Here is a 27,262-nt window from a genome sequence, read left to right on the forward strand (position 1 = left end):
CATAAAGGAGAACAGCATATGGAAAGCACTGTGGCTTGAGGAAGCCCACAAACAGCAAGGTGTTCAGATGTACTGAGGACCTACTGTGTGCCAGGTTCTATTCCAGGTGTTGGAGAGAGAGCTGTAAACGAGACAGAAAGGATCGCTGTTCTTATGGAGCTTATGACCTGCATGACGGGGGACAGGGGCAGCAGTCAATTAATAACCACAACAGATGAAAGGCACTAGGGAGAAAAATAACCAGGGCAAGGGCACAGTGAGGGTGCCCGGATCTCTGGGGATGATACAAATGTAGCACTGGGGGCATGGGAGACAAGCAGCAAGAGACAGAGCAGGAAGGAGCCCCAGGCCAGGAGGGAAAGTCCTTGAATGCCATGCTAGGGAATTTGGGCTGTATTCTCTAGGCCAAGTTCTCTCAAGCTGGGGTCTTAGGGAACTCTAGGGGAGGGCTTATTTGGGGTTTTCATTTAGAAGACTATCTGGAAAACAGATGTACATCCTGAGTCACCTGGATAGGATGACTTTCAGGCCATGTTTTGCTGCGTGGTGTCAGGGCTTCCCTGGGCTCTGGTAATGAGCAGGAGTACCTCAACTGTCACCAGGTAATGAGCAGGGAGCAAGGGGAGGCCTGGCAGGGAAGTGATGCACTCACACCAAAAGAGCAAAGACAGACTCTGTGGTGAGCCCAGTGGGTAAGCTGGTGGGCAACATGGGTCACCATAGGGCACCCTAAGGGAGGGGTGCAGAGATCTCAAAAGAACCTGCCCCAGAAGAGGCCCACAGCCACATCGTGAGCAACTGGGTTCCAGCAAAACAACATCATCCATCACATTAAATGAATGCTGTTAATTTGAATTTTATTGTTTTGTAGCTTCTTTTTTATCCCACTTGTGATTTTGTTTTGGTTTTATGGTTGTTCAAAGAATATAAGCATCACGACTTTTTCATACCTAATCTTATATTTACACATATTCAAATAACAACATGATAAAAAATCATTCAAGGCCACTAGGGTTCAACAAGAATGCTTTCTTTTCCCCTTGAAGGGAGTCAGGCCACGTAGTACTCTCGTTTGAGAAACGTGGCAGTGAAGGAGGGGCCCCAGGGTGGTTGGGAGCAGTAAGGTGGAGTCAAGCTAGGGCCGAAGGTGCCTCTGGGGAAGACAAATGGGGGCCCTTCGCTGGGGGCTTCTGGAAACCGCGAAATAGCCCTTCCTGCTCACAGACCCAGGGGAAGGGGCCCAGGACTTGGGAGTGGGCACAGCCGGCCAGCCCCGCCCTCCGAGGGCGACAGGGCATGGTGCCACCACCCTCTCAGTTGCCAGAATTGCCCGAGACCCAGGGAGGCACCCTTCCAGGTCAGGCCCTGGACAGAGCCAGGCCGGTGGGCAGGTGGGCATGGAAGCCAGAGCCCGTGGAAGGGACCTCTGGCCCAGCTCCTTCCTGCCAGCCCTGCAGCTCAGCACCCTCCCTTCATTCAACAAACAGCTGTTAACATCCCCTGCAAACCAGGCCCTGAAGGAGGGCTGCTGCCGAACCCTCACCAGGGAAGGTGACCATAGAACTGAGCCTTGAGAGCCCAGGATGGGGGATGGGGGTGGCTGGCCCAGTCCAAAGGAATCAGGAAAGGCTCCTCTGCAGAGGTGTGATCTGAGCTAAGATGAGTAAGCAGGACAGCAGAAGAGTCTGCAGAAGGGTGGAGGCTGGGAGAAGGCCCTGGGGCAGGAGGGGGCTCTGCCCCTAGGAACCGAGAGGCCGGTGTGGCCAGCCTGGGGAGGGCGGGGCGGTTGGGCGCCCCCAGCAGTGGTGCATGGGTGCCAGCGGGGACCTGGGACTTTACCCTGAGAGCAAGGAGAAGCCACGGGTGGGTTCAGGGTGGAGAGTGACACACACACAGACCTGACCTGCATTTGGGTGGAGGATGGACAGGAAGGGGGCAAAGGCACAGGGAAGGCCCGCAGCCAGGAAGCTCCTGCACCAGACCAGGTCTGACGGTGGCGGCCCCCACGGAGACGGACGGAGGTGCACGGCTGAGAGGCTGCCCGGCGCCACTCCCTCCGCGTTCTCATTCCTCTCGTGCCCAAAAAGTCGGAGCCACACAGCCCTGAGCCTGGTCCCTGAGGGTCGAGGAGCCTAGCGGAGTATGACTTGGGCCCCTCACTGCACAGAGAGGGAAACTGAAGCCCAGAGAGGAGGGCCATCTACTGAGGTCCCGTAGGAGGCAGGCGATGGTCAAGCAGGGACTGAAGTCCCGCTTTGGAACTCAAAGGTATTGTGCGTGCACGCTCGTGTAGGCACACAGGTGCACGAGGGTGTAGGGGTAGGAGGGGCAGGGACAGTGTCCCATGCACGGGATGGAGGTGTGACTCTGGAACGTGCATGAGCAGCTGGGGCTCTGGGTGTGTGTCTGTGTGTAGTGTGGGGCTGCAAACCAGCCACAGCCTCTTGGCCAGGTGGCCCATTGGTCTGGGGTTCCCAGACAAGGGCCACAGGCCTGGGCAGGTGCCCCTCCGGCAGCAGCAGGGCGGGTACTCACTCTGGGCCTGGCCCACGGCAGAAGCCCTCTTGGCGCCAGCGTGCTGGACGAGCACGGTGTCCTTGTCGTAGGGGCCGCCCTCCTGGCCCACCTCCACCACCTGCACCTGGGGCAGCGCCGTGTTCCACTTCACCACGTACTTGGGCCCGAGGGGCACCAGGCTGCTGATCTCCAGCTGGCCCCTGCCAGGACAGATAGGAGGAAGCCCTGGAGAGCCCGCAGCAGCCCAGGCCCAGGGCCAGCCCAGAGCACGCTCCTCAGCCCACCAGCTCAGCCAGGCCCCTCGCAACACAAGCACCAGACCTCGGGCCAAAACCAAGCTAGGCAGAGCAGAGAGCCATCAATGAGGCAGAAGCCCTGGGGTGCCCAGGCCCCAGCCCAGATCCAGAATCACATGCCCCAAGGCCCCGAGCCCCCAAACCCCTACCTGTGGTTGGCAGGCCTGAGGAAAAAGACAAAACGGAAAGGAAGGTCATTCCTGTTATTGAGTGATTTTTAGGGGGCTGAGACCAGTGGGGGCCAGCCACGGGGCTGGGCCAGGTGTGGGCATCAGGGACCATAGGAGGGCCTTCTCCCCAGACAGGCCGCTGGCCTCCAATCACCTGCGATTCCCACAATTGCCCTGCTAGGAAGCTTGTATTATTCCAGACGAGAACACCAACAGTCAGACAGGTCACGTGACTCGCGTCGAATCACCTAAGCTGATCCCCCAACCCCCTCCCCCCAAAGTGGGCCACTAACATCCCCATCACAGCTCACACCAAGCTAGGCCCTGAGCAGCAGGGGGCAGAGCAGGTGTTCATCAGATATGGTGCCTTAAAAATCACAGTGCTGCAGTCAGTGAGGGAGGGAGGGAACGAGATAGCCTTAAGCACCACCACACTGATCTGGGACACAAGCTTCCTTGCCAGAGTCCCCTATCAGTGCTGGGTCTCCTCCAGACCTGTGAACTGACATGAAGTAAGGGCCCAATAAGTCTTTGATGGGTGGATGGATGGATGGATAGATGGATGGATGGATGGTTGGAAGGGTGGGTGGGTGGGTGGATGGATGGATGGGTGGGTGGGTGGATGGGTGGATGGATGGATGGGTGGGTGGGTGGATGGAAGGGTGGGTGGGTCGGTGGGTGGATGGATGGATGGATGGATGGATGGATGGGTGGATGGATGGATGGATGGATAGATGGATGGATGGATGGATGGGTGGATGGATGGATGGATGGATGGGTGGATGGGTGGAGGGTGAGAGAGCCTGGGAGTCGCCGGACAGCCCTGCATGCTCCTGTCCCAGGCTGCAGGAGCCACAGCGATGGAGACTATCCCCAAATCCACTCCATGGCCATGCCTGCACCAGCCGACTCTGGGTGCGGAGCCTACATCAGGCCCCACAGGCGCCCCCACAACCTGTACAGGTTCTCCAGCTGAGGGGCAGAGGCTATGTCCCTTTGGATCTCAGTTATCATCATCATATTGGTGCTTCTGTGATGATTTTTTTTTTAAAGATTTTTTATTTAAGGGCGCCTGGGTGGGGCTCAGTTGGTTTGGCGACTGCCTTCGGCTCAGGTCGTGATCCTGGAGTGCCAGGATCGAGTCCCGCATCGGGCTCCCTGTTGCACAGGGAGTCTGCTTCTCCCTCTGACTCTCCCCCCTCTCATGTGCTCTCTCTCTCTCTCTCTCATTCTCGTTCTCGCAAATAAATAAATAAATAAATAAATAAGATCTTTTTATTTATTTATTTTTTAACACACAGAGACACAGCGAGAGAGGGAACACAAGCGGAGGGAGTGGGAGAGGGAGAAGCAGGCTCCCCGTGGAGCAGGGAGCCCGATGCAGGGCTCGATCCCAGGACCCTGGGACCATGACCCGAGTCGAAGGCAGACGCTTAACGACTGAGCCACCCAGGAGCCCTTCCATGATGATTTTTCAAAGTGCTGTCAAATATTGAGAGCAGAGTCTGCTCCACTCGAGTGGCTAAGATCCCAACTGGACAGGTCACAGCTGGAGTTCATCTGGGCACCATCCCTCGGCCACAGGGCCCAGCAGGGGATGCAAGTGAGCAAACGGGGCCAGGTGGGGACCATGAAGCCCAGCAGAGCACGATCCCTAGTAAGGAGGCCATGCGACCCAGCTCCAGGCCCGAATGGCCCTGGGCAATGTGGGCCCAGAATGTGGGCCCTTCAAAGTTTCAAGAGAAGTCAAAAATGTCTCAGTCTTTGCACGAACTCCCTACGTGAGGCAAATAAAAGATTTCTGGAGGCCTGATGCAACCTGTGGGGCACAACTGCCCTCACCCCATCCAAGTTCCGATTCTTTCCGGTACAACCTAGAAGCCCAGCTCCAGGCATTTCTACCACCTCAGTCTCAGAACCAGGAGGCCAGGTTCTGTGGGGGAGATGGTGCTCAGAGCAAATTCTCTGGAATCTCAGAGTGGTTGAAACCCAGGAAACTGTTCAGTTACCAACAGCAGAATTCTAGAACAGACCACTCTGCAGGAAGGTCAGCTGCTGGCCCAAAGGCCAGGGCTGGGCCCGGATGACCCTTCCAGATGCTCCCCATCTGGGGACCAGGGAGAGAGCAGGCCAAGAGGGATGGGAGAGGAAGCCGGAACGTCTGAAACCCAAGCCGAGGCCACACCAGACCTCATCACGGAAAGGCCAGTCTGGAAACCAGGGCGCAACAAGACAGGGTTGGGCGGGCGGCGCCCCTACAGCGGGCTACGACCCGGGCCCACTTACTTGAAATTGATGTTGGCGCAGACCAGCATGTCATTGAGCAGGAAGACCCTGCGCTCCTTGGACTTGATCAGCTGCCCGCGGTCACCGTACACGGTCTCTGTCAGTGTCTCACACAGGAGCAGCTGCCGCTGACCCGAGGTCAAGAGCTGCGAGAAGGAGACAGAGCAGAGTCAACACCAGCACACAGGCGGCCACGCCACCACCACTGCGCCCAGGAGCCAGAATCCCTCTCCGCGCGCAGCAGGGACCGGGGCTGGGAGAGGCGGAGGAGGAGGTGGGGCCAGGCCCTCCATCCCTGGCGTGGCAATAGGCACTGGGGAGGAGGCCACAGGACGGCACACTGGGTTCTCTGCTGCCCCCCTTGTCCCGCAGCCCGCACCCCTTCTCAGGTGCGCCAGCCCCAGCCACCCCTCCCCGCGGTAGCCGCTGCCAGCGACACAAGCTAGAGTCGTAGACGGGTGCTCCCACCCTGGCTGCCCGCTCACCAGCTACAGAACCCTCCAGCAGGTCACTTCACCCGCCCACACCCCAGCTATCAAGGGGGGCAAGGATCCACCGCTCAGATTACCACAGTAACACATGACCAGATCTGGCAACATAATTTTCAGAACCCGGTGCAAGATGAACATGCAGCCCTCATTCAAATGGTATTAAGGCTTTCAGGACAGTAACAGCAGAACAGGAACCCAAGTGCGGGGCCCTCCTGAGCGCGGGCCCTGTGCGACAGCCCCGGTCACATGCCCGAGAAGCTGGCCCTGCATGTGGGTACTCCATCGTGCGCTGGGGTGCTGCTGTCCCCACGGGCCATGCTGTCTGTGATGGTCTTCGCCATGAAGAGGTGTGGCCTCACTTGGGGAGACCTCGGGCCTGGAAGAGGCCCCAGCCCTGCACCCTGAACTGAACTGAACAGCCCCGGCTAGTCTGCCACATGAGGGGGCTGCACGGATCTGCTGGTCAATGATGTTCAGGCCTCAGGCATCCGAGCAGGCATTTGCCAATCTCAGGCTGGACCCTGCCAGCCTGAGAAGCCCCTGCCAGCACCGGGACCACCATCCTACTCAGGGACCTACCGGGAAAACAGCTATTACTAAGAGGGACTTTTTTTTTTTTTTTTTTTTTTTTTTTTTGCAGAGGGGAGGATAATATTCAGCAAAATTCATTCCCAAAACCCATGACTCCAGTGACAAGAGTCATCCTCCCCTCCCTCCTCACCCCTGCTGGGAAAGGGCAGATCACCCCAAGCCTCTCCCCGGAGAGACAGCCCTGTCACTCTCCCTAGAACCATGTGTCCCGGATTGCCCAAAAGCCTGAAATGGTACCAATGCCCACTGCCTGCCAGGCACCGCCCTTGGCACTAAGTACCCTACTTCCCATTTAACCAGCTCCGGAGCCCCTGAGGCCATCCCCATTCCCAGAGGAGGAAGCCAAGCTGCCAGAGGTAAAGCGGCTCGCCAAGCGGCAGCGGCACAGGATGCGGCCAGGCGCACACGCTGTCCCCAGCACCGGGCAGTCAGCTGCGTGTGACAGGGGTCGCGGAGGCCCCACTGCTGCTGACACAAAAACGACTCAGGGTCCCTGAGGGCGCCTCTCGTCACTGCTAAGGCCGGGCTCCCCCACGCCACCAGCTCCATCAACAAGCTGACACCAGCTCATGGAAACAAGACTGGAGCCCTGAGGACAGCGGGCCCCACTGAAGACCGCCCACGTGTGCCATGACCTAAAACTTGGAAGTCCCCTGGGCCGCTGTCAATCATGCCCCTGCCCCATAGGCAGATAAAAGGGAAAAAAAACGGATATTGCACAAACATTTCCCTGGAGGGTCCTGAGCAGGCACATTTTGAAATAGCCGGCAGGGTTCCGTTTGGGGCACACCCAGTTTCAATTCTGCTTTTCCCTGGGTGACAGACAGCAAGAGGAAAATCACCGGACTGGTCTCAGAACTGACCGAGATTGCCCAAGGGGGGCCCTGGCCAGGGATAGGCACAGTGTGCAGCCATGTCGCCACCACAACTACGTCCCACACGTCTCAAAAACGCCCCCCACCTGACAGGGGGAGAAACTGAGGCTCGGAGCTTTCGGTTCCTTGCCCAACACCAAACCAGGTCTTCCTGGCCTCCAGCCAGTGACCACGGCTCCTTACTGCCCAGGTCCCCGTGGGGGACAGTGCAGAAGAGAACAGTGGGTCCGCCCGGAGCCAGTGCTACGGAGGATCTCCTCCTGCCCAGCCAGCTCTTCCACCGGCTGTGGCACAGGTGTGCGGGCTGAAGCCAGAGAGACCCTGCTGGTTACAGAGAAGGGAGCCAAGGGAGGGGACCGAAGAAGACACATCCCAAGTGCAGAGACCATCAGATACCAGCGCAGGTGCCAGGCTGGCCTGAAGTGTGTTTTTCTAGAGACATTCCAAAATAGAGGGCTGGCCTGGGGCTGGTTAGGGAGTCCCGCCTGGAGGCAGGGAGGGACTGGGGACTGAGGGGGCGTGGGCAGCTACTCCTCAGGTGGCCAGTGGCCTGCAGGGAGGCAGGCCAGCATGCCAGTTCTTCCAGCCCTTCGAGAAGACCTACTAGTCGGGATTCTATGGGCAGCTTTCCATTTTTAACTGAGGGCAACTGATTCCATCTTCTTAAAAATACCATGTGGGACTAAAAGCACACGTACAGCCTGAATTTGACCTGAGGAGCGAGAGTCTTAAGATGTAGGACTCCTGGGGGCGCCTGGGTGGCTCAGTCGGTTGAGCGTCTGCCTTCGGCTCAGGTCGTGATCCCAGGGTCCTGGGATCGAGTCCCACATCGGGCTCCCTGCTCAGTGGGGAGCCTGCTTCTCCCTCTCCCTCTGCTGCTCCCCCTGCTTGTGCTCTCTCTTTCTCTCTGACAAATAAATAAATAAAATCTTTAAAAAAAAAAAAGGTGTAGGACCCCTGAAGCTTAGAACTGCACGGAACCCCGCAGGCTCTCCTGTCCAGGCTTCTCAGGCCTGTGGCAAAGGTCAAAGATGGTAGCGTAGGTTAGTATTATACACCGTAAAGTGCCAGCCACCTGGAAAGGGCTGTTGTCCTCTGGGCAAAGCTTCCTGTACTATTAGAAAGTTCCACCCTAGGCAGCCTGGGTGGCTCAGTTGGTTAAGAAAGTTCCACCCCATGTGGCTAAAATCTCACTGGCCTTAGTCACTGGCCTTACTTCTGCTTTTGAAACCCACAGAGCCAAGAGGCTCCCAGTTTTCCCCCGAAAGATTTGAGCAACTCCCTGTGATGACCCCACACAATGTCTCTGCCCCGAAGAACACCTAGTGTCCCTGCCTCTGTGCCCTAAGACAGGGTTGCCTCACCCGAGCCATCCCCACCAACCTCCACCCTCCGGCGGGTGAAAGCGGGGGGCGCCCAGGGTGCAGGGCCCCCGGGTCTGGGAGCAGCTTCCAGCACCTCATGTCGCGTGCACAAACAGGTGACTCAAGGTGATGACGCTTTTGGGTACCGGCTTCGTGTTTTGAAAACAAGGTTCTCTACGGACTCGTTTGAAAGTTTTCCAAGATTTTTTTTTTTCCTAGAATGTTCCTGAGTTACAACCCCAAAACATGGCATGAATTTTCCCTCTTTCTTCTTTACAAATAACACTAGCAATGGTGACAACCACCTTATATTAAGGACTCCTCTGTTCGCCTTGCAGCAGCCTTGGGCGCGGGCACCGCGAGTTCTCCGCGTCTCGGAGGGAGCGAGTGAGGCTCAGCGAGGCCGGGTAATTCCCCTGAGGCCACACAGTGAGCACCACGGGCAAAATCTGGATTCAAACTCGGATTCTGACCCCAGAGCTTCCTTGTATAAGCATGATGCTAGACTGTCATCTCTGGTGTCTTTCCTGGCAATGACACTGATGGACAAAATCAGCTTTTATCCTAAAATAACATGGATAGTAATGAATGCAGGGGTGCAGTATAGACTCGAATCCCCAAGGGAAGGTCCGTGTGCTCAGAATCAAGGATCCCCTCCCTCAGAGAACACTGCCACCTAGTGGGCGGCCGAGGGGAGAAGGCAGAGCAACAGGTGTTAAAGGCCCCAGGGCAGGTAAAGGCCCGCAGGTGGGGGGGACCTGGCACTCACCTTGTTGAGGCTGCTACGGTCGCTGACGCTCTTGGTCAGCTGCTGGATCTCGGCCACCTGGTCGGCCAGCCGCTTCTGCTCATTGAGCTTCTCAGCCAGCGTCTCAAGCTCCGTGAGGGCGAGCTGCAGGGAGAGCCTGTCCGGGTGGCCCCTGGGTGTGTTCTTCAGCATGTCCTGCCAGGACCCCGAGAGAGCCAGGGCTGAGAACCCCGCCCCAGTGGACCCTCCCTCCCCTGGCCTGGGATCAAAGCCTCACCCTCCCACCTCCTGCAGAGACAGGGGCTGAAGGTGCCCCGCTTTTGGCCAAGACAGATGGTACCTGACATATAGCAAGGCCTCAAGAAATAGCTAATGAATGAAAATATAAAATAAATATGTGGATCAATCTCTAATTCACTGATCAGCAGTTTGCTGAGATGAAAGCCCCCTCCTGTGGCCAGCAGCTCTGAGGACAGAGAGGAAAGTGCCACGGGGGTCCCCAGGCTGGCAGCCCCCCTACCCAGCTCAGCAGCGGGGGGGGGGGGGGGGGAGGGGGCGGAGGCTCACCCTGACTAAGGGCTCTCGGCAATCAGGGGAGGAGTCCCAAGCTCTTGGGGGGAGCCCTGTGAGGGGACAAACACTCCCTCTAGAAGCCTGAGGTGGCCAAAGTCAGCTCATTTCCCGAATGTCGCCCCGCTGCCAGGACCCCCAAGGGCCTGGGAGTCCACACGCCCTCGCTCCCTTCCTGCAACCTGGGCTCCTGCCACCACCAGTCACCCAGCCTTCCACGCCAGGGAGGTGCACAAGAAGCTGTCCGACACGATCAGGTCCACTCCAGGAGTAGAGAAGGAGGGCACTGCGGGGTCAAGGTCCTGCTCATCGTCCACAGCAGACGGATGGTTGTGGATGATGGACAGGAAGCCCCCACCCCAGGGGGCTCGCCAGCCCGGGCCACACCCTGCAGGTCCGCAGCCGTCAGGACCCCACACGGTACCTGAAGCAGAAGGATGAACTGTGGGAACCTCTGGATGGGCTTCACCATCAGCCCGTAGAGCGTGACACGGTCCGGGCTGCACACCTGCCGTCGCTGTTGGAGAGCAGGTGGAATCATTCACCAAGCCCCCCCCCCCCCCCCCCCGTCCTCCGGGGGGCCGGGGGCCCCCAGGGGGCAGAGGCCGCCAGTCCTGGGCTCTCCTCCCCTCCCCCCACCCCCCGCCAGGGCCCAGGACTCTGCTTAGCCTCAGGCCTGAGAGGAGAGCCCCGGGTGTCCCTGGTTCCGCAGCCAGGACCCTTTGCTGCCACGGGGTCCCCCGCACAGCCCCCCAGCCTGGGCAGACTAGGGCAGTCGGGCTAAGGCCTCCGGACTAACAGCATAACGGGGGGACTGAGCAGTTTCCTCAGGAGACCAGAGGAGAAGCCTTGGCAACCACCCCCTCCACATGAACTAAGGCAGCCGGGCCCGGGCCAGGCTGAGGGGCAGGCACGGGGGTCATACTGTCCTCTTTCATCCGTCTCCAGCACTCCATCCACACGCCTGTCACCTTGATTCCGGCCCGCACGACCTGCCCCCCAGCCTGCTGCCTCAGCTTCCTCCCTGGCCTCCACTGCCATCCTCCCAGGCCCAAAACTCCTCAGTGGCTCCCACTGCCTGAAATATGAGGGCCCAGCCGCCTGGGCCTTGAGATCCAGGACCGTCCAAACTGAATTCAGCCGGCTCCGGGCCTTGTCCCCTAGAACTCCCAGAGAGGCCCCCAGTGCTCCCAGGATCCAAGCAGACTTGCCCATCCCCACCCTCCTGCCTCTAACCTTTGCCCCACCACCCCTGTATCTGGAACACCCTGTTCTCTGTCTCCACCTGTTACAACAGATGACACTCCACTGACAAAGCCCCCTGACCTTCTTGGACTGGGGCAGGGGCTTCCTCGGCTGGGGCACCGGCTCCTCCCCCACCCAGCCCACCCACACCCTCCGCTAGGCAGCACGCTTCCTGAGGGCGAGGTCTGTGTCGGACTCACCTGACCGCACAGCCCAGGAACTCAGGGGAAGCTGCCCACGGCTACCGGATACCTTGCTCCCTTTACCTCTATTCTCCCACGTGGTCCCCAAGATAGCCCTCTGAGGAATTTTCCTCACCCCTTCCCAAATGAGGAAAAGGGATCAGCCCGGTGACAACCTGAGCCATACCTGAAGACCCACCCAAGCCAAGCCGGACAGAGGAACACAGTCACCCACCACAGACCCACCCATTGTCACCCCCCCCCATCCGAGAGAGGTCACCGGCCTCCCCTTCCACCTGGCCGAGCTCCAGCTTACAGACCCTCTAACTCATTATCACTCTCCCCCTGGGGGGCAAGAGGGGCCAATTTTCTTCCCATGGCACTGGCGATGTCCCAAAGGAAAGAGGGGAGGCATCCGGGCCACAGCGATGATGGGACCCCCAAAGCTGGGCCCCAGTGCCCTCTCCCTCCTGAGAAACCCACTGAAAGGGGCCCTGGACCCCCACTGGCCCACCTTGAGGAACTCGAGGAAGGCGGGCTTGGTGAGACAGGCCTTCTTGATGATGGACATGGCGTTGGTGAAGTTGTTCACGTAGTCGCTGTACACGTCCAGCACCATGGACTTGGAGAACTGGAACGGACCCGGGGTGGGGAGGGAGGGTGGCTAGCACCACCACCCTCGGTACTGGCTACCCGGACGGACGGTCACAACCAACCTTGAGGTCAGGAAACCTGTCACCCCACTGAGGGGAAGAAACCAGGCTCCGAGAGCTGGAGAGATGCCCGCGGTCCCAGGGAGGAAGAGGTGGTGCCAAGAGACCAGGGATTCTCCTGCCGCCCCCCCCCCCCCAAGCTGAGCAGCCCTGGAAGGTGAAGGGAGGAGAAGGGACGGGGGTGGGGGCAGGCCTGATGCCACCCTCTCCGTGCCCTTCCTCACCACCCCCAGGAAATAGCATGCCCTGGCCCTCCAGCCACGAGGACGGCACTCCTGTCCACACGGCCCAGGGCATCAGATCTGTTGAGTGCCGGGATTTTCAAAACAATATTTTTTTTTTCTTTTAGGAGAACACAATTACCTACAACAGATCAAAGTGGCGTTCCACCGACTTGAACCCCCACCGCCCCATGAATCGCTCTGGGGCTCACGGACTTCACTTTGAGAAACCAAGAGCCCCCCTCAGCTGGGGACTCGAGACCAGACAGAGCCCTGGAGCTGCCCGAGGTGACAAAACTGAGCTGGGACTGGCCAGGCCGCCTGGAGTGCGGTCCAGTGTGCCCGCCCGATGCCCCGCGGTGTCCTCTGGGGGCCAAGGCCACGGTCTGTGCGAGCAGCGTGGATGGTGGGCACCCCAGGAGCACTCGGCAGGAAGCCACAGACCGTCCGGTGACCGCCCACGGTGTCCGGCCTCCTGAAGGTGCTGCCACCAGGCAGGGCCAGGACAGCGTGCGGGCTTCACCGGTACCACAGCCGCAGACACCTCCAAGGACCTACTTGAAGGTGTCGTGGCCACCCTGGCTGGGGCCAGGCGGACCTGGGCCCTGCAACCCCCGGACCCTGCCTGCTTGGACAGGTGACCAGGGGACGGCAGAAAGCCAGCCAGGATGGCATCCAGGTGAGTGCGGCAGTTTGTACCTGAGAGTCTGGGGGTACGTACTGAAGCCACAAAGAGGTCCCCGATCTTCTCGGTCGCATCCCACTCAGCCACGCGGGAGGACAGGGCTATCTGGAACATGGAGTGGCAGTGTAGGATCTCCTTCACGCGGAAGAACACCGCCTGGCACTTGCGGGCGCTCAGCACCTTGGGCTCCATCTCCATCAGGGGGTTGCGGTAATCCTGCAGGGCCGGGGCGGTGAGTACCCCAAAACCAGGCCACAGCCCCTTCACCCACCTGCCCTTCGGGCAACACGGACAAGGCCCAGAAGAACTCAGCAGGCCATGGGTAGACCTTCCCTCACTCCTCGTCCTTCTGGAAGGATCTCCATGAATGTAACATGCCTGGCCCCTCTTTGCCTACCCACAACCCACCGCACCCCTTGACTTGGGTGTGAAGCAGGGTTGGGAGGAAGACGCTCTCGAGGAGCCCGATGGAGGCAAGGCCCCAAGGCCCCGGCTGGCCCTGTCCAGCTCTGCCAATGACTGAGCCAGTCCCCCGACTGGAGAGGTGGCCTAGCTCCCTTGGCCCCCAGACCCAGAGCCACACTCCAACCCACTGATCAGGAACACAGTGATATTTCCATCTCCCTCTGCCTGACGCCTGGGCTCCCCTTCTGTGGATCCAAACTCAGGAGGGGAGGAGAAGGGTGTCGTGAACATCCCATGACCCCAACAACTGCCTTCCCTGGTGGCCTCTCTCGAAGCCACAGCATCCCAGGGGATTCAGCACATCAGGAGTGCTGACTACTGACCAGGTTGACACATTAGTTGACATGGCAACGCCTGGGCATCCTGACGGCCAGAGAGAGGGTGCATCCACTCCAGCCTCCAGGGCGCCCCAGGAGGATGGGAGACACAACCCTGCCCCAAGGCTCCTGGAAGGACGAAGAAGGCATGGTGCCCTCCACCCTACGGGGCACGCCTCACTTCACAGACCCTCAACTTTGCTTCCGAAATGCAGTCCCCCTGTGAACATCGAGGCGTCAGGAATTCCTGCTGCCCCCATAAAAGTGCTGGCCTGTGGCCCCTTCCCCTTAAAACTGTCCCCAGCCCCCCAACACTCCTCATAAAGTGTCCCTCTGGGGTCCTCCCTGCTGTCTCCCCAGAGGCCCCTGGAGTCGCACCTGGAGTACCCGCTTCAAAGACTCCACGTAGCTGCCTTCGCTCTGCACGATGGAGCCCAGGATGTGCCTCCGGAGCACCTGCTCAGGCCAGAAAGCGCAGTCAGCGCCTGCACCTGCCGCTGCACGGGCTGAGCCCCGGGCGTGTGCAGAGTCTGGTGTGGCGGGAAGAGTCTCGGCATCAGAGCCCACCCCGGGGACCAATGGGGGCTGCAGGCGCACATTTCCCTGCAGAGCCCAGACTGCGGATGGGGGTGTGGGTGCTGGGGCTCGAGCCCCCCGCCACGCCTCTGCTCACATACATCCAGGCAAAGGGAATCACCACCTCTCCTTCACGGGGCTCAGGCAGCCCCCCATCCCTGGACAACTTGAGTAGAAAATTATTAGATGGAATAGAGATCTCCGCTCCCGCTCCTCATAGATCCCACCCCCCGCCAATCCCTCTCCCACAGGCAGGCTGCTGGGTGCCCTCCCACCCCCCGAGGGGGACCCACTGCAGGCCAAACATCCCGTCCCTCCCCGCCCCATCCCACCGGCCCCTTCTCTCCTCGGCCTAAGTCAACACACCCTCAGGCGCAGCCTGACCAGCCCCAGTCCAGCAGCCCTCGCCTGGTGGGCAGCACAGAGGGGGCAGGGGCAACTCTGCTGCTCAGTGGGATCGCGTGGCATCTTTAAAACTCCCGTCACCCAGCCGCCACCCCACACATTCTGATGGAGTCGGTATGGGGCACTACCCAGGTAGCAGGGTTTTTAGAGCATCCCAGGTGATTCCACTGTGCCCCAAAGCCCGGACAGAGCTCATGAAAGGTGTCGTGGGAGAGGTGTCTGAGGCTGGAGCCTGTCCACCTTGGGCCGTAGCCAGGAGGGTGACCAACCCTGGCGGTGCCCGACAGTCGTCCTGAGCAGCAATCCAGGTCCCCACTGCCGCCATCTCCCCTGCACCTCCAGGACACCTCCGTCCTGCCTCTGGCATGCCCTTCTCAGCAATTCCCACTGTGCCCCAGGCCCGACCACAGCCCACACAGCCCCATGGCTGTGGGATGGGCCAGGCCACTGTCCTTCTGGCTATCCCACAGGTGGATGCGTTGTCAACGATCCCCAGGCACCCAAGCTATTCCCAGAGCAGAGTTCCCGACCTCAGCACCCTGACACATGGGGCCAGGTGATTCTCAGTTGTGGGGCTTGTCCTGTGCACTCTAAGACATTTAGCCACATCCCTGGCCCCTACCCACTAGGTTCCAGTACCACCTCCAGTAGTGACAGCCATAAACATCACCAGACATGGCCAAATGCCCCAGGGGGTAAAATCGCCCCGATTGAGAGCCACTGGTCAGGACTAACTAATATTGCCTGACCAGGAAACCAAGAGGTTCCTGAGGAGAGAGGCCCGGCCAATGCCAGGAAGAGGAGCCCTGGATTGTGAGCCCGAAGTCTGGGCTCACACCCAGCTCCAACCACTCTGACAGGCATTTGCTGCCCCGGGGGCGAGGGTCACCATCTCAGTGCCCAGGGGCGACGGTCACCATCTCAGTGCCTGGGGCAGGACTGGCCAGGCAGCTAACAGACATGAAGGAAGCAGGCAGATGGACTCCCGAGACATGGGATGTGGCCACATGTCATCTCCCTGATTTTCTAAAGAGGTCAAACATCAGGATTTTCTGCCAGCCACAAGGGGGGCAAATCCCTTCTTGGTGCTTGCTGCCCTGACATGACTTGCTTGGCATCCCCACACCCAAGAAAAGTCAGGGGTCTCTCCCCCTGTTTCATGGCTGGGACAGCCAACCTGACACGTCCAGAGCAAGGCCACCCGGTCCTGGTCCCAGAGTGACACTGTGGGGAAAGGGAGGCATCGCCCCAAGGCCCCCAATGGCTGGGAGAAGCCCATGGATGGAGGGCAGGCTGGCCTCTCCAAGTCTCCCAAGCTGGATTAGCTTAATGCTCCTCAGCCCTTCTGTCACAGCAGCCCCTTCCTGCGAACCTCCATGTGAAACGGTTAAGCGGGAGTACGCTGGTCCCCCTGGGGTGGGAAGCAAGCACTCCAAATGCTTGGGGACCCACCACCCCCGGGACAATGGCATGGCACCTGTGGGGTCCAGTCTGGAAATTTGTGCAGCCAGTGAGGAGACAAGAAGCTGGGGCTCCACTGGGAGCCCCTGCTCATCACTTCCCCTTCCAGACCCAGACTCGCGGGGCCCCCAACCACCCCTTCCCTTGAAGACCCCCACCACCTGGCTCCCCCCGCAGACCTGCTGAGGGCTCAGACCATCCGGCATGGGGCCCAGCTCCGGGGCCGGGGGCTTGATGTCCGTAACGCTGACCTCCAAGAGCCCCATGTCCTCCTCCTCTGAGTCACCTGGAAAGTCAGATGGGCCAGTGACACATGCGAAGTGAGGATAACATACCCTGCTCAGCCCCCCAGGAGTTGGGAACCACCCTGGGCCAGGGTCCCGGGGCCACAGAGGGTCACTCGCTGCTGTGCTCTGCTAGATTCGTCTGGCCAGGAATAAAGGAGTGAGCAGGGGAGCACAAAGCAGCACGCCTCGGGGCTCCAGCTCTCAGCAGGGACTCTGCCAGAAGTCACTGTCCCCGCTCAGACCCGCCCGCTTCTGGCCTGGTGCAAGCCAGGCCGCCCATGTCTCCATCACTAGGCACTAAAAATAGTTTTCTTCTGGATGCCCCAAAGGGGGAAGAAAGTAAGTCCCAAGAAGAACGGGACTATTTAGCTATGTTTTCGTCCTTTCAACAACAACAACAAAAACAAAAAAAAAAATGCAGAAAGACCCAAAGGGAAAAAGTTCAACTGGACCGTGCAGACATGAGTGGGGGCAGCTGTCGGACAGAGGGCAGGAGACAGAGCCTCGGGAGGAGAGAAAGAGGGAGGTCAGGCAGAGTGCAGGGATCTGGCCTTGGACAGCTCTGCCCCCACAAGAGAGACACAGGCACAAGGAGACGGGACCCGAGCTGCTCTGGCTCTGAAACCCAGGGGTGGCCGCGGGCAGCAGGGCGCTGCAGGGAAGCCGGGAAGAAGGAGGTGGCAGTGACCCTGGAGCCGGGAGCCGAGGGAGCAGGGACACCCAAGCAGGCCCTTACCTGAACAGGAAACAGAAGACGAGGAAGAGGAGGGACAGCGGACCACAGTGTGGGGGTGGGGGTGGTGAAGGCCCTCCTGCCTGGCCCACATGGTACCCCGGGCATCACTCTGCACCCACCCCAGCCGCCGGCCCCACAGCTTCCTCTTCCCCCACTCGCCACTGGGTAACATTCTTGGCCAGCGATCTGAGCCCTGCCATGGCTATTAATAACGCCTCTGGTGGGAGGGTCACTTTAGGCAAGGCTCTGGGCTGGCGGGCGGAGTGGGGAGGGCTTAGGGAGAGCCTGCTGCCAGCCTGGCCAGTCTGGGGGTGGGGATGGTGACCGGGAACAGCTCCCAGCCAACCAGCCTGTCCACCCTGTCCTTCCTCCAGGCCACTCCACCAAGTCTGGAAGGGCTCCCTGGCCTGTCCCCTCCGTCGTCAGGGGCCAGGGCTCCCCCAAAAGGTTCCGTGCTGCATCAAGTGCATGCAGTGGTGGAGCTGAACCCATTTCACAGATGAGAAACCGGCTCCTCTGAGAAGGGGAAGAACTGCACAAGGTCGTGTAACCAGGAGGCCGTGAAGCCAGGATCTGAACCCACACCGGCGAGATGCCATCCTAGCACCGAACACCTCCACTCAGTGACTGCCCACTGAGAATGACATCAGCCACACCGGAGCCAGGAGTTCTTTCCACGCACAGCCTCGGTCATTCTCACCATGGCCACCGAGACAGATGCCATAGTAGCTCCGTTGTACAGAAGAGAAAATGGAGGCACAGAGAAGGGAAAGCACCTAACTTTTCAAGAGGGTACAGAGTCTCAAAGTTCTCCCTGGCTTGAATATCTGTGCTGGCTGGCCTGGCTCCAATCTCTCACGCCCACACCTCTCTCCAGCCACATGGAGCCTCTGCCATCCTTTCTACGCCTGTGTGTCCCCAGGCGGGTCACTGAACCTCTCTGTGCCTGTTTGCTCATCTCAACATGGGAACAGGACAGCCCTGTGGACTGTCTGGTGTCTGTAAGGATTAAGCAAGGAACTGTCAGGATCGTAAGAGAGCGCCCAGGACACGGTAAATACTCAATAAATGTTGACTATTGCGAAAATCGTTTCTTGAACGTCTCCTACTGCCCCGCTCCAGGGCCTTTGCACATGCTGGCTCCTCTGCCCAGAGCTCCCGTTCCCTGCCCCACTCCCCGCTGCCTCACTGACCTGGGTCTCGTTCCCTCCTGCTCCCAGCCCTTCCCTGACCACTCCTCTGCATCGTGCTCCTCCAGGCCCCTGCCCCCACTCCCCACCACTGCTTGTCAGCCTCTGTGGTCACTTCCTGTTTCTGTGAGCCGGGAACTCCCGGAGGAAATGCTGCTTCGTTCATCCCGGTGGCCCTGTACCCAGCACAAGGTACAGCACTTGGGGGGTGTTCAGTAAATACTGGCTGACGGACAGACGGGCGATGGACAAAGGGAAGAGCGGGGGCGTTCAAGGGGGCGTTCAAAGATGAGGCCAGGTGAGGAGGAGGCAGGAGGCCAAGTTTGCCGGGACAGAGACCAAGGGCAGGGACGCTCAAGGGAGAGGCCCCACCTCCCCCAGAAAGAGGTGGGTTGTACCTGCCAGAGGGTGGGAAACTGGCTGGGACCAGCCAGGATATTTGGGGGTCAGTCCCCAACCTGCACTACCAGGGGATCCCAGACCCCAAGTGGCTTTGCCCACCCGTCCCTGCTGCCACTGAGCTGAGCCCGAGCCTCCTGCCAGCCCGGCCCACGGCACCTCACCGAGAGCATCTTTCCTGTGCAGAAAGGACACTTTGCGCATGACAGCGATCCTTGTCTTCTCCAGCCCATCCTTAGTCCCGCTCTTCGCAGCCTTCATGAGCTGGGTCATCTGAGCAAAGGCAGAGGGCTCATCAGAGAAGCTGAGGGAGGCCCCAGGATGCCTGCCACCAAGGGCCACCAGCCCCACCCAGGCCTCCCAGCTGGAGCTGCACACATCAAGACCCCGGGGCCCATTCACTTCCAGGGAGGTGGCAGCAGAGACCAAGAGGGACGGCTAGGCAGTGGCACCTGGGACATCCCGGGACAAGGTGAGAAGGGGCATTCGTTCCCCGGGGGATCACCCTGGAGGAACCCTCTTCATCGGCAAGAAGGGGTCTTAACCCGATTGTCTCCCTTTGGGGAAAGACTCGAGGCCTGGACTGCCAGGCCTGGGTTCAGATCCCAGCCGTACCTCTCGGGACAAGTCACTTACTTAACCTGACTGAGCCTCAGTTTCCTTACTGAGATGTGCCAGGGTCTGTGAAGACTAACAGACGGAATCCAGGGAAGCATACTGAACAGTAAAATGACCTGTGCACGTATCCGTGGTTACTTCAGGGGACGTGAGCGCATACCCCCATCCCCTCTGCCAAACCCAAGTGAGGAATCCCTCCCTTGCCTCCCCAAACAGCCAAGTTTCTTACTGAGCCTAGGCCCGGGAAAGCAGGGGAAGGCTGAAGCGGCCACAGAGCAGAGCGCAGCTTCCCCTGTGCGGGGAGGGACCCGTGGACACCATGCAGCAAGCTAAGCAGAATGGCAGGCATGCCCAGGAAGGGGAAGCCGGTGCCCTGAGCTCTGGAGGAGCCCAGGGCCTGCACACAGAGCGGCTGTCCCCTAAGTCATTCCTGCACCCCTCAGCCCTCAGCCCCCAGCCCCCAGCCCTGGGAATCTTCCCCAACAGAACTTCCCCTGAAAGAACTTCCTACAATGATGGAAATACCCACTGGGGGTCCACCAGCCGCAAGTAACTCCTAGTACAACTGAGGACCCAAAGTCCTGATTATATTCCACTGTAATTGATTTACATTTAAATAGCCATGTGGCTGTCATAACAGCCAGTGCGGTTCTCAGAACACTCTCTCCTCCCTGAGGCTCTCTCCTGAAGGCAGGGAGCATGCCTCTGGGGGGCTCCAGTCTCTGCTCTCACTATCACCTTCCTCCAAACAAGGCCCTGGTCCCTGCTCCCCGCACTCCTTGGGCCTCTGGCTTGCAAAGAACCCACTGGGTGCTGGGCCTGGGGCATAGGGTGGCTTTTCAGGAACAATGCTGACTTTCTGGAAACAACCAGCAGGGGAAGGGGAAGTCCCCTGGGGCTCCCTGCATCTAAATGGCACAATTCTTCAGTAGTGATTCTTGGCCTCTTGGGATGGGTATTGGGGGGTCATAAACCTCCCTGATAATCTAAGGGGAAGGACAGATGACGACCCCAGAAACTGCACAAAGATGCTCATCCTCCTCTGGGGGAATGGTGGGGGGGGGGGGTCCACAACCTCCAGATTAGAAACCTCTGCTCTGAGCTCGGTTTCTCCCTGGCAGAAAGCCAAGGCAGGAAGCTCCCCTACAAACTCCCAAAGCGGTCTTCTCTTGGCATTTTCCTGGGCAAAAAAGAGCAACAAATGAATACCCCGGAAGATGTCCCTGAGTCAACCTGCTGCGTCCGCCCATCTTCACCGTGCAGGGGCCGGGCCAGGGATCCGAGTCCAGGGTCCCAGCCCGGGCGAGAAGCCCGGTGAGAGACTCTGCCCTTCCCATGCTCCCCGCTCCTCTCCAGGCCTTGGCCTTCTGAGAAGTGAAGCCCGCCCCCCTCGGGTCACAGGCCCCCCTGTGGCACATCTATATAAGGGCCCTGCAAACTATAAAGTGTCTGTCCCCCTCCTCCTGGGAGGTCTTGGGTTCCGACGGAATGGACAGTGGCCCAGGATGGAGTCCACTCAGCTTGGGCATGCAGAGACCCCGGTTTGAGTCCCAGCTCTAGCGCTGCGACTACCAGCCTGCTGATTCACTCACCGCCTCACTGATGCCAAATGACAGCAGTACAACAGCTGCCTCCCTGGGTGCCCTGGGGACAAAACAGTCAGGTGCACAGATAACAGGGGCCACCATCCACCGAGCGCAGCATGAGCACCTTACAGCTCTGAGCTCACCTAACCCTTCCTTCCATCCAGCCTGGGGGCTGGTACTGTTAATGCCCCCATTTCACAGGTGAGGAAACCAAGGCTCAGAGAGGTCAAGAGGCCTGCCCAGGACCACACAGAGAGGAAGTGGTGGGACTGGGATTCAAAGCCAGGCCTGCAGGCCTTCAAAGCCCATAGCACATAGTAGGTGCTCGATTAAGGGAAGCCCCTGCTGTTGATATCATGATCCAGAAGTCTGAGTCCCATCTGAGAAGAAGGTGCTGTGATTTCTCCTACAGATTTCCTTAGCCTGGATCTCTCTGAACAGCTCAGAGGGGCAGGAACACCCAGCGTCACTCAATGATGCTCACATTTTCCAGAGTGTAACTCTCACCCACCACCGGAGTTATCAAATTTGCAGATGCCTGGGCATTAGTCCAGACCTCCAGAATCAGCATCTCTGGGGATGAAGCTCAGCAGTCAGCATGCCCCAAAGCACCCCGGTGATGCCGAAGGCCCTAGAGCGTGCAGACCCACCCAGGAATTCTGGCAGACCGCTAAGGTTTCGCTCAGAGAGAGAGAGGCAAGAACGTGGAAAGGAGCGTGCCCGTCCCGGCATGGATGTGAGACGCGGCCAGGCTCCCGTGCCGGGGCAGGCGCCAGGGGCTCGGGCCCCCCTCTGCAGGGCCCCGGCCAGGACATGGGGGGACAGACAGACAGTACCTTACAGTCGTACTTGTGCTTCAGCGCCTGCATGTCTCTCCCCCCAGCTCTTAAAGCCAAGATGTCTCTCTTAGTCCTGGCGCATCTCTCCTTTAGCCTAGTCAGGTCTGGAGAAAGCTGGAGCCCCCAAGCAGCCAGGCAGAAGGAGAGCAGGTGCGAGGAGCAGGTGGGACGGGAGGAGACAAACGGGACAACAGAGGAGAAAGGAGACCAGGTGAGGTGGGAGGTGGGGCATGGGGAGGGCTCCCGCTGGGCACCAGCTCTGGCAGTGTCCCACCCCAGCACACGGGCAGCGGGGACTGGGTCTTGGCTGCTGGGAGGACAGGAGAAGGGGACCAGCCAGGCCCCCCTCAGGGAAGGGGGACAGCGCTTGGAAGATAAGGACTGCGTCTCAGGCATCCCCTCATCCCAGGGGCCAGTGTGGGGCTGGTGACATAGGAGACTCTCGGCAAATCTGTGAGATTGGATGGGTGGCAGGGGGATGGATGGGCAAATGCATAGGAAGAAGGGTGATTATATAAAGGGATGGTTGGACAGACAGATGGACAATAGAGGGATGGGTGGATGGATGGATGGATGGATGGATGGACGGACGGACGGATAAATGGATGCGTGAGCAAATGGATAAACTTAGCTGGATGACCGCAGAGCTGGGTAAATGGATGGGCAGGTGAACAGTAAGATGAATGACTAAAAACACAGCGGGACTGGTGGATGGATGGAAGCAATGCTGTGCTGGTAAATATTTAACATTGTGCTTCTCCAGGAGAAAGAGCCCTGCTTTGTAGTATTTCCACAGTGTGACTACTCTTACCATGGCAAATTTCACACTACCAGTGTGACGCCACTGAATGTGGAGTTGGAAAGAGTGTACAATTGGTTCCTACATCTTGCAAGCTAGGAAGAGCTGGCTCTGGCACATCACTGGAGGAAGGAACGGGTTAATAGAGGGAGGGAACGCAGGTGGGCAACTGGATGGAAGGATGGTGGCTGACGAGCTTCCGTACTATCTGGGAAAATGGATTTATGGAGACAAACAGATAGACATTCAAATGCATGAACTGTGTGAGCAATAGTGATATTTGGTAAAGCATACAGAAAACCAAGACAGTACTAATTCCAGAGTAGACAAGTAAAAGGACCAAGAGCATGAACTCTGGAGGCAGGCAGGCCTACATTCAAATCACCACCCCCCAGCTCACTAGCTGGAAAAGTATCTTTACCTCTTTAAGGGACACCCTCCTCACTGGTAAAGTGGCCAGAACCATAACTACTTCACGTAATTACTGAGAAGATTAGATGGGCAATACATGTATAGCCCAGGACTTAGTAAGTGCTCAAAAAGTGGAAGCTGTTATTACATACCCTACCTTACAAAGTATAAGTGTTCGGTATTTGTAATACCGGATAGTATGGTAGACAGGACGGATAGCTAGTCAGATAGATGGATGCATGGATGGATGGATGGATGGATACTTGGATGGATGGATGGATGTGTGGATGAATGGATGGATGGTTGGTTGGATGGATGGATGGATGGATGGATGGATGGATGGATAGACAGATACTTGGATGGATGGATAGATGGGTGGATGGGTGGATGGATAGATGGATGAATGGATAGATGGATGGATGAATGGAAGCATGCCTGCATGGACAGAAGGATGATGTATTTTCTTTCAAATCAGATGTGATATTGAGTTGCAGCTCTACCATGTACTGGCTGTGTCACTCTAACCGTATCATTTTGTCTCTCTAAGCTTCTGTCTTAGGTTCTCTGATCAATAAAATGACTTTTAATGCAAATAATACCAACCACTCTAGAATATTAGGAAAAATCATACGAACTGCTTTGTAAACTGTACCACGCTAAGCAGATGCTCACTACTATTAATGCAAAGAAATAGCAGAACGGGGGTCCTTCTGAGAGCAACTCAGACTCCCCAAAACCGTGAGAGTTTGGGGTTTATACTGAGTCCTGTTTCATCTGTAAATTGACACAATAAAATCATAAAGCCTCTGGCTTTGTACTGCCCCTCTGCCTCTCTCAGGATTAGAAGAGCCAGGATCAGAGGTCAACTACGGACTGGCCAGATCTGAGCAGGGGAGTGAGCAAGGCTGAGGTCAGAGCTGGCGTTTCTGTCCAATGCCCTGGCCAACTGGATCATGGTAACCTCAGTTATGAAGAGGTCACAGTGAGAAAAAGGAAAAGTCCAATGCAGCCCGTTCCACAACTGGGAAAAAAAAAAAAATCCCACTGACCATGGGTTGTAACCAGCAGGTACTTATTAACATAACAGGATCGGGCCCCTGCTTACATCTAGGTCAGGTGCTTCTGAGGAGGTCCCTCTGCAGACCCCTCAGTCACTTTCTTTGGCAAAAATCCACCTGCTGAGGGCTGACTTTCCAAGACCCCTGAAGGAGGGACTACACTAGTTCTCTTGCAGAGAACTTGCCCCCCGTCAGACTGAAGGATAGGGTCAAACACCACCAGATCTCTGCTGTCCAATGCCCCACAGCACGCACAAGACACAGCCAAGCAACAGTGGCCCCAAACCATGCAGCCACTGCAGTGCCAGGCACAGAAGCAAGTGGGCCCCAAGCAGCTCAGGAGGGAAGAGCACAGCGGACAAGGCTCAGTGGGGTGTCCAGGGCAGAGGTGGGTGCCAGAGGAAAGCTCCCCCCACCCCATCTCCCTGGGAGTCTGTTGTTCAGGGAACAGGCAGGCCTTGGCCCATGGCCAGAGAAAACGTCCTCATGGTTAGAAATTCCAAGAACCCTGCCACATGGTTTGCCTGCTGAGGAAGGGTCCAAAGCCCCTAGCTGGAGGGTCTGCAGGATAAGAGCTAACAGGCAGCCCCCAGAGACTCCTTCCCTGGGGCGCAGCCACAGTGAGGGCCAGCCCCACATTTCTCTTTATGGCCCCTTGCATCCCCTGGGGGTAAGGGCGAGCAGATGGCCAGCCTGACCCAAATCCTGAACCAGAGGCCCTGGGGGTGAGGCCCTGGTGTCTGCGATTTCCATCAGCTACCCTCATGATCCTGATGCCTACGCCAGCGTGACGACCAGCACTGGGGAGCCCAAATTCAGCATCTCCCTGCCTCCTGCCCTCTGAGAGACGTCCATGGTTCCCTCCAGGTCCCCAGCAAGAAGGCAAGGGGCTGGCAAAGCCGCCGCGGGGTTTAAGGAGGGACTGCCAGAGGCTGAGAACAAGGGCCAGTCCGGACCTCGAGCACCTCCTGCTCACAGTATCCCGAACCAAGCCAAGGGGCACGAGTCCGGCCTTCATCTTGGGAGGCTCCCCAGGGCCATGCTGGATTCATAACCAGAGCCCTTTCTCCCCTAAGGCAGTACACGCTACCCCTTCCCAGGACAGCAGAGGAACAGGACTATTCTTGAGCTTTTGCCTGGGCCATTACTCCAGCCTGGGACGCCTTTCCCAGCCCCTCTGGCTTCTGCGCCAGAGACGCCCCCCCTCTGACTTGCCCTATTAGATCCCACCCGTGCCAGGCATGTGGCCGTAGATACTTGGGCTCGTGTTTACAGAAAGGCATTTTGGGCTTCATTTTTGACAAATTGCTTCATATTTGATATCTCCTCCTAGACCATAATGGTTGGCCAATTGGGTTGGGTCTTCCTGTTCCAGTGCACCCCTGCCCACACCCTCAGAAATTACTGGGCACACAGTAGGTATCATAGACGCTTAACTTTATCCCAGCAAGACATCAAGGCCATTTTCTGTGGCCCAGCCTATGGAGCCCCAGCCACAAGACTGGGTTCAAGAGAGACGTGCTCAACTCCCAGGCTTCTCGGGAACTTGAGAAGCCCAGCCTGTGCTGAGGAAAGTCTATCTGACGACTCTAAATGTGGGTGCTGCTCTGGCCAGCATCCCCCCTCCAGAGGCGATCCCCAAACTCAGAAAGGTACAGGAGGCACTAGGCAAGACTCAGAGGTGCCCATAACCCCAGCCTTGTCCTGGGGCCCCAGCCTTCTCCCTGCACCACCTTTGGGTGTCTGCCTGTCAGTGTCTTTTCAAAAGGAGGCTGATGGGACCCAATCACCTCTGGTGGGGCAGGGCCTGCCTGTAAGAAGCTGTTCCCATTAAACCCCAAATCGCTAGAATCTGCTTTCTGGTGGCTTCTCTAGAACAAATGGGAGGAGCAGGCTGTCTCAGGAGGAAACAGACAATCCATCCTCCTCTCAGCTCCCATGGCTCCCTCCATGAAACCAGCAGAATGAACCCTGTTCCAGGCAGAAACCAGTGCATGAATGTCATTTTAAAAGACCTTGGAAAGAGGCCTTCTGGGCAACTGTGTCCAAACCACAGCAGCACCGCCCCCCTCCCGCTCACTTCCCCAGGGCAGAAGACTATATGGTTCTAGGACTGGTCCCAGAATGCATCCTGGAAGGCAGGGAGACCTAGCTGACTTGATCTAAGTGCCAACTCTAATCAGTTGGCTGGGCTACCTGAAGCCTGTGCTGACGATGACTCTGCAGCCAGATCTGAGCCCATGAGCATCATGGTCCCTTGCCGGGTCCGCCATGGGAATGGGGTGGGGGAGCCCCTGTGCCAGGTATTAACCATGCCCATTCCAGGTTGACAGCTCTCCATGGTCAAACAGCAATGCTGGTGGATCATTTCCTATTTTCGGAATACCTGGGCCACCTCCTCGCTCACTGTACATTCCTGGGGGTCACTAATTGGATACAAATCTGAGGCCTGGCCCTCACCACCCTCCTTACCCAATTCCCCGGGGGGTTGCAGTGCCCTGGCTGGGGTGACAGATGCCTGCCCACTTACCTTGGGCTGGAAGGACACTCGGTGCTTGGCAGGCTCTGCCTCCGGCTTGATCTCCTCCCCCGAGTCCTCACTGTAGCTCTCAAACTCACTGGAGCTCCAGCCTAGGTCCTCCGCCTCCCTGGGCCCTCCGTCCTGGTGCACATCCTCGTAGAGCAGGTTCCTCTCCAACCCTGAACGCCAAGGGACAGGGCGGTGAGTGGAGGCCCCCGTGCCAAGCCCACCAGACCCGATTTCTGATCCAGGCAGGCAGGTGGGGGATGGGAGGTGGTCGCAGTTGGGCCCTGGGGCTCCACCTCCGCTTCCTCGTCCATAAAACAGAGGGGATGACCACACAATATCCACCTGGTAAGTGAGGAGGACACGATAAAATGTGGAAAGGCACAAGAAATGTGTCAGGCACACAAAGCCTCCTTAATCCCCTCCCACTACTCCTCAGTGTCACTCTTCTGGGATCTAAGTGCTCATCCTGGGCCTCCGGGAATGTTTTAGTGGGAAACAGAAGACCCAGAACCACGTCCTGACTCCGGCCCTTAGCTCCAGCCCCAGCATCCTCAGGGGCAAAACAGACATTGTCAGGAGCATTAAATGAGTGGGGGACCCCTCACCCCAAATCTGAGTTTCCCGTGCCAGT

The 27,262-nt window shown here is 58.3% G+C and overlaps 1 protein-coding gene across 1 annotated transcript in view; it reads right to left on the minus strand.

The window, feature by feature from the left end:
* Positions 1-27,262, minus strand: part of ARHGEF10L (Rho guanine nucleotide exchange factor 10 like) — a 106,689-nt gene that overhangs the window by 55,785 nt on the left and 23,642 nt on the right. Inside the window, 12 exon segments of the mRNA XM_073903280.1 lie at positions 2,536-2,717; positions 2,963-2,977; positions 5,270-5,415; positions 9,360-9,533; positions 10,333-10,425; positions 11,850-11,966; positions 12,991-13,170; positions 14,115-14,192; positions 16,358-16,464; positions 18,955-19,063; positions 21,831-21,947; positions 26,632-26,801. Of these exon segments, the coding sequence (XP_073759381.1) occupies positions 2,536-2,717; positions 2,963-2,977; positions 5,270-5,415; positions 9,360-9,533; positions 10,333-10,425; positions 11,850-11,966; positions 12,991-13,170; positions 14,115-14,192; positions 16,358-16,464; positions 18,955-19,063; positions 21,831-21,947; positions 26,632-26,801 (1,488 nt within the window).

Source organism: Callorhinus ursinus, unplaced genomic scaffold (genome assembly GCF_003265705.2).
Source record: "Callorhinus ursinus isolate GAN/ISIS: 27379988/994484 unplaced genomic scaffold, GSC_fseal_2.0 scaffold18, whole genome shotgun sequence".
Lineage (NCBI taxonomy): Eukaryota > Metazoa > Chordata > Mammalia > Carnivora > Otariidae > Callorhinus > Callorhinus ursinus.